Source organism: Cherax quadricarinatus, unplaced genomic scaffold (genome assembly GCF_038502225.1).
Source record: "Cherax quadricarinatus isolate ZL_2023a unplaced genomic scaffold, ASM3850222v1 Contig48, whole genome shotgun sequence".
NCBI lineage: Eukaryota > Metazoa > Arthropoda > Malacostraca > Decapoda > Parastacidae > Cherax > Cherax quadricarinatus.
Genome location: NW_027195074.1, coordinates 300,807 through 307,500, shown reverse-complemented (window position 1 = coordinate 307,500; position 6,694 = coordinate 300,807). Strand labels below are relative to the sequence as shown.

General features: G+C 46.1%; 1 protein-coding gene across 1 annotated transcript in view; it reads right to left on the bottom strand.

Moving 5' to 3' along the window:
* LOC138851166 (synaptogenesis protein syg-2-like) overlaps positions 1 to 2,354 on the bottom strand; it is a 31,392-nt gene extending 29,038 nt beyond the window's left edge. The window contains exons 1-2 of the mRNA XM_070079934.1: positions 2,300 to 2,354; positions 1,773 to 2,039 (exon numbers count right to left, since the gene is read on the bottom strand). Of these exons, the coding sequence (XP_069936035.1) occupies positions 1,773 to 2,039; positions 2,300 to 2,354 (322 nt within the window). The remainder of the gene's footprint in view (positions 1 to 1,772; positions 2,040 to 2,299) is intronic.
* Positions 2,355 to 6,694: the final 4,340 nt, after the last annotated feature.

The window sequence follows — 6,694 nt, the reverse complement described above, 5'->3', positions numbered from 1 at the left end:
GGAACCTACACCTAGCCAAGCACGTAAAGAAACTAGAGAAAGTGCAAAGGTTTGCAACAAGACTAGTCCCAGAGCTAAGAGGTATGTCCTACGAGGAGAGGTTAAGGGAAATCAACCTGGCGACACTGGAGGACAGGAAAGATAGGGGGGACATGATAACGACATACAAAATACTGAGAGGAATTAGCTGCAGAGAGCAGAAGGTGGGAGCAACATGCCACAGTAGCAGAAGCCAAGATACAGAGCTTAGAAGAGAAGCTGAGAAATCTGAAACAGCCTAGAGATAAAGATAGTACAGAAGTAGCATCAAGAATATCTACATCAGACACAGAGGGTCTGGAGGGAGCAAGGAAGCTAAAATGTTTGCAAAGGTCCTGTCAAACCCAGGGCCAAAACAAAGACAGGGAGCACACTAGGACAGTATAAGAAGTCGGAAGACATTGAAGGAACTAAGACATATGCAGGGACTCTACCAGACACTTGTGGGTGCCAGGAACAGGTGAGCAGGAAAGACAAACCAATGAGCATAGGGGCCACAGCTAGGGAAGGGATTGAAGGAAGGAACACTCCACGGGAAGGAACTAAAACACCTCAGAGGATGCAATGGGAGTCACAGTGGGAGGAAGAAAGGGAGAGATCAGTTTTTGTCTATGGGCTCCAGGAAGCGGAAGGGGAAACCTATGATGAAGGAAAACAGGAGGAAAAAAAAGCGATTGAAGGTATCATGAAGGTGATAGGCGAGGGAGACATGACCCAGGTGGCAAATTTTCGGAGAATCGGGTGGTTCACAAAGAAAAGGAAACGGCCTCTCAAAGTAATTTTCAAGCAGAATCAACTCGAACCATGATCCTGCAGGAGAAAGCACGGCTGAGAGACAAACAGGAGTTCATGAGTGTGTACCTTGATCGAGACAGAACACAGGAGGAAAGGATGATACTGAAAGAGAGAGTGTAAAAACGAAAGGAGGAATGGGAGGAAATGACAATGAAGAGCAGAATAAAACAGGCACAGGTGGAAGGGCAAGCACACCCCACAGAAACACCAGCAGAAGGACTCCAACCACGACACCCCCAAGGCAACTGACCAATCTAAACCAACAATCACACACGGATCCCTCTGACCTCACCCCCCGCACCACGAACCCTACCCCTACAGCAACCCCCTATGGGAACTCTTCCTCCACCCCAACTGCAAACCCCACAGGCCCCCACCATGGCTCCCGCTCTCCCAACAATAATATTCACACAGGACCACAGTTTCAGTATTAGAACAGAAGTTGAAGGTTTGGTACACAAATGCGGATGGATTAACGAATAAATATGAGGAGTGGCAAGAAAGAATCAATGAGAAGTCCCCAGATATCATAGCAGTTACAGAAACAAAACTCACTGAGACAATAACAGATGCAATCTTCCCACCAGGATATCAAATCATGAGGAAAGATAGAAGGGGCAAAGGGGGAGGAGGGGTTGCACTGCTCGTAAAAAACCTATGGAAATTTGAGAAAATGGGAGGCATAGACGGGACTGGAGAGAGGGACTACATAGTAGGTACACTTCGGTCTGAGGAGCACAAGGTGGTCATTGCAGTGATGTATAATCCACCACAGAACTGCAGGAGGCCAAGAGACGAATATGAAGAGAGTAACAGAGCAATGGTGGACACACTTGGTGAGGTGGCAAGAAGAGCTCACTCGAGCAGAGCAAAGTTTCTCTGTACACACACACACACACACACACACACACACACACACACACACACATTATACTCACGGTAGAGCAGTAGAGCCATGGTAGTAGAGAGAGGTTCTGTTATGTTGTTGTTGGTAGCGCGGCAGGTAAGGTTGGCGTGGATGTAGTCCCTAGTAAGGGCGGGGATGTTCACCTCCGTCCTTACCTGCCGCACGCCGACTCCGACGCCTACTAGGGCGTGATTCATGGCGTGTGGCGTTGGCGGCTCCTCCTGGTGACCCAGGGTGATGCTGCGGTTGGCCAGGAGTCGTGACCCTCTCCACCAGGTGACCTCTGGTGCCGGCCGACCTGCAGGTATTTAGATCATCAGGTAACTTGGCTGTAAGGTCAGAGGCTCGTTGAGGTAAGCTAGAAGGTGACTAGGTCACCTGGAGTACGTTTTAAGGTGACCAGGTCACCTAGGGTGGGCTTTAAGGTGACCAGGACAGCTGGGGTAGGTTATAGAGTAACAAGGTAACCAGGGGTAGGATGTAAGGTGACCAGATCACATTGGGGAAGCCTTAAGGTGAAAAAATCTTCTGGGGTAAGCTTTAAGGTAACCAAATCACGTGCGGTAAGCTTTAAGGTGACCAGATCACCTGAGGTAAGCTTTAAGGTCACCATATCACGTGGGGTAAGCTTTAAGGTGAACAGATCACCTACGATAAGCTTTAATATGACCAAATCACCTGAGGTAAGTTTTAAGGTGACCAGTTCACCTGGGGTAAGCTTTAATATAACCAGATCACCAGGGGTAAGCTTTAAGGTCACCAGATCACCAGGGATAAGCTATAAGGTGACCAGGTCACCTGGGATAAGCTTTAAGGAGACCAGTTCACCTGGGTTAAGCTTTAAGGTGACCAGATCACCTGGGTTAAGCTTTAAGGTGACCAATTCACCTGGGGTAAGCTTTAAAGTGACCAGATCACAACATCACCAGCGTTACAAGCAAGAACACTGTGCACAACATCACCAGTGTTACAAGCAAGAACACTGTGTGCACAACATCACCAGTGTTACTAGGAAGAACACGGTGCACAACATCACCAGTGTTACAAGCAAGAACACTGTGTGCACAACATCAGCAGTGTTACAAGCAAGAACACTGTGTGCACAACATCACCAGTGTTATAAGCAAGAACACTGTGTGCACAACGTCACCAGTGTTACAAGCAAGAACACTGTGTGCACAACATCACAAGTGTTACAAGCAAGAACACTGTGTGCACAACATCACCAGTGTTACAAGCATGAACACTGTGTGCACAAATTCGTAAGTGTTACAAGCAAGAACACTCTGTGCACAATATCACCAGTGTTGCAAGCAAGAACACTGTGTGAACAACATCACCAGTGTTACAAGCAAGAACACTGTGCATAGCATCACCAGTGTTACAAGCAAGAACACTGTGTGCACAACATCACAAGTGCTACAAGCAAGAACACTGTGTGCACAACATCACAAGTGTTACAAGCAAGAACACTGTGTGCACAACATCGTAAGTGTTACAAGCAAGAACACTGTGTGCACAACATCGTAAGCGTTACAAGCAACAACACTGTGTGCACAACATCACCAGTGTTACAAGCAAGAACACTGTATGCACAGCATCACCAGTGTTACAAGCAAGAACACTGTGTGCACAACATCACCAGTGTTACAAGCAAGAACACTGTGTGCACAACATCACCAGTGTTACAAGCAAGAACACTGTGTGCACAACATCACCAGTGTTACAAGCAAGAACACTGTGCACAACATCACCAGTGTTACAAGCAAGAACACTGTATGCACAGCATCACCAGTGTTACAAGCAAGAACACTGTGTGCACAACATCACCAGTGTTACAAGCAAGAACACTGTGTGCACAACATCACCAGTGTTACAAGCAAGAACACTGTGTGCACAACATCACCAGTGTTACAAGCAAGAACACTGTGCACAACATCACCAGTGTTACAAGCAAGAACACTGTCCACAACATCATCAGTGCTACAAGCAAAAACACTGTGCACAACATCACCAGCGTTACAAGCAAGAACACTGTGAACAACATCACCAGCGTTACAAGCAAGAACACTGTGCACAACATCACCAGTGTTACAAGCAAGAACACTGTCCACAACATCACCAGTGTTACAAGCAAGAACACTGTGCACAACATCACCAGCGTTACAAGCAAGAACACTGTGCACAACATCACCAGTGTTACAAGCAAGAACACTGTGCACAACATCACCAGTGTTACAAGCAAGAACACTGTATGCACAGCATCACCAGTGTTACAAGCAAGAACACTGTGTGCACAACATCACCAGCGTTACAAGCAAGAACACTGTGCACAACATCACCAATGTTACAAGCAAGAACACTGTGTGCACAACATCACCAGTGTTACTAGGAAGAACACGGTGCACAACATCACCAATGTTACAAGCAAGAACACTGTGTGCACAACATCACCAGTGTTACAAGCAAGAACACTGTGTGCACAACATCACCAATGTTACAAGCAAGAACACTGTGTGCACAACATCACCAATGTTACAAGCAAGAACACTGTGTGCACAACATCACCAGTGTTACTAGGAAGAACACGGTGCACAACATCACCAGTGTTACAAGCAAGAACACTGTGTGCACAACATCACCAGTGTTACAAGCAAGAACACTGTGCACAACATCACCAATGTTACAAGCAAGAACACTGTGTGCACAACATCACCAGTGTTACTAGGAAGAACACTGTGCACAACAACACCAGTGTTACAAGCAAGAACACTGTGCACAACATCACCAGTGTTACAAGCAAGAACACTGTGTGCACAACATCACCAGTGTTACAAGTAAGAACACTGTGTGCACAACATCACTAGTGTTACATGCAAGAACACTGTGTGCACAACATCACCAGTGTTACAAGCAAGAACACTGTGTGCATAACATCACCAGTGTTACAAGCAAGAACACTGTGTGCACAACATCAGCAGTGTTACAAGCAAGAACACCGTACAAAACATCACCAGTGTTACAAGCAAGAACACTGTGTGCACAACATCACTAGTGTTACATGCAAGAACACTGTGTGCACAACATCACCAGTGTTACAAGCAAGAACACTGTGTGCACAACATCACCAGTGTTACAAGTAAGAACACTGTGTGCACAACATCACTAGTGTTACATGCAAGAACACTCTGTGCACAACATCACCAGTGTTACAAGCAAGAACACTGTGTGCACAACATCACCAGTGTTACAAGCAAGAACACTGTGTGCACAACATCACCAGTGTTACAAGCAAGAACACTGTGTGCACAACATCAGCAGTGTTACAAGCAAGAACACTGTGTGCACAACATCACCAGTGTTACAAGCAAGAACACTGTGTGCACAACATCACCAGTGTTACAAGCAAGAACACTGTGTGCACAACATCACCAGTGTTACAAGCAAGAACACTGTGTGCACAACATCACCAGTGTTACAAGTAAGAACACTGTGTGCACAACATCACTAGTGTTACATGCAAGAACACTGTGTGCACAACATCAGCAGTGTTACAAGCAAGAACACTGTGTGCACAACATCACCAGTGTTACAAGCAAGAACACTGTGTGCACAACATCACCAGTGTTACAAGCAAGAACACTGTGTGCACAACATCACCAGTGTTGCAAGCAAGAACACTGTGTGCACAACGTCACCAGTGTTACAAGCAAGAACACTGTGTGCACAACATCACCAGTGTTACAAGCAAGAACACTGTGTACACAACATCACCAGTGTTACAAGCAAGAACACTGTGTGCACAACATCACCAGCGTTACAAGCAAGAACACTGTGTGCACAACATCAGCAGTGTTACAAGCAAGAACACCGTACAAAACATCACCAGTGTTACAAGCAAGAACACTGTGTGCACAACATCACCAGTGTTACAAGCAAGAACACTGTGTGCACAACATCAGCAGTGTTACAAGCAAGAACACCGTACAAAACATCACCAGTGTTACAAGCAAGAACACTGTGTGCACAACATCACCAGTGTTGCAAGCAAGAACACTGTGTGCACAACGTCACCAGTGTTACAAGCAAGAACACTGTGTGCACAACATCACCAGTGTTACAAGCAAGAACACCGTACAAAACATCACCAGTGTTACAAGCAAGAACACTGTGTGCACAACATCACCAGTGTTGCAAGCAAGAACACTGTGTGCACAACGTCACCAGTGTTACAAGCAAGAACACTGTGTGCACAACATCACCAGTGTTACAAGCAAGAACACTGTGTGCACAACATCACCAGTGTTACAAGCAAGAACACTGTGCGCAACATCACCAGCGTTACAAGCAAGAACACTGTCCACAACATCATCAGTGCTACAAGCAAAAACACTGTGCACAACATCACCAGCGTTACAAGCAAGAACACTGTGCACAACATCACCAGTGTTACAAGCAAGAACACTGTCCACAACATCACCAGTGTTACAAGCAAGAACACTGTCCACAACATCACCAGTGTTACAAGCAAGAACACTGTGCGCAACATCACCAGCGTTACAAGCAAGAACACTGTCCACAACATCATCAGTGCTACAAGCAAAAACACTGTGCACAACATCACCAGCGTTACAAGCAAGAACACTGTGCACAACATCACCAGTGTTACAAGCAAGAACACTGTCCACAACATCACCAGTGTTACAAGCAAGAACACTGTCCACAACATCACCAGTGTTACAAGCAAGAACACTGTGCACAACATCACCAGCGTTACAAGCAAGAACACTGTGCACAACATCACCAGTGTTACAAGCAAGAACACTGTGCACAACATCACCAGTGTTACAAGCAAGAACACTGTATGCACAGCATCACCAGTGTTACAAGCAAGAACACTGTGTGCACAACATCACCAGCGTTACAAGCAAGAACACTGTGCACAACATCACC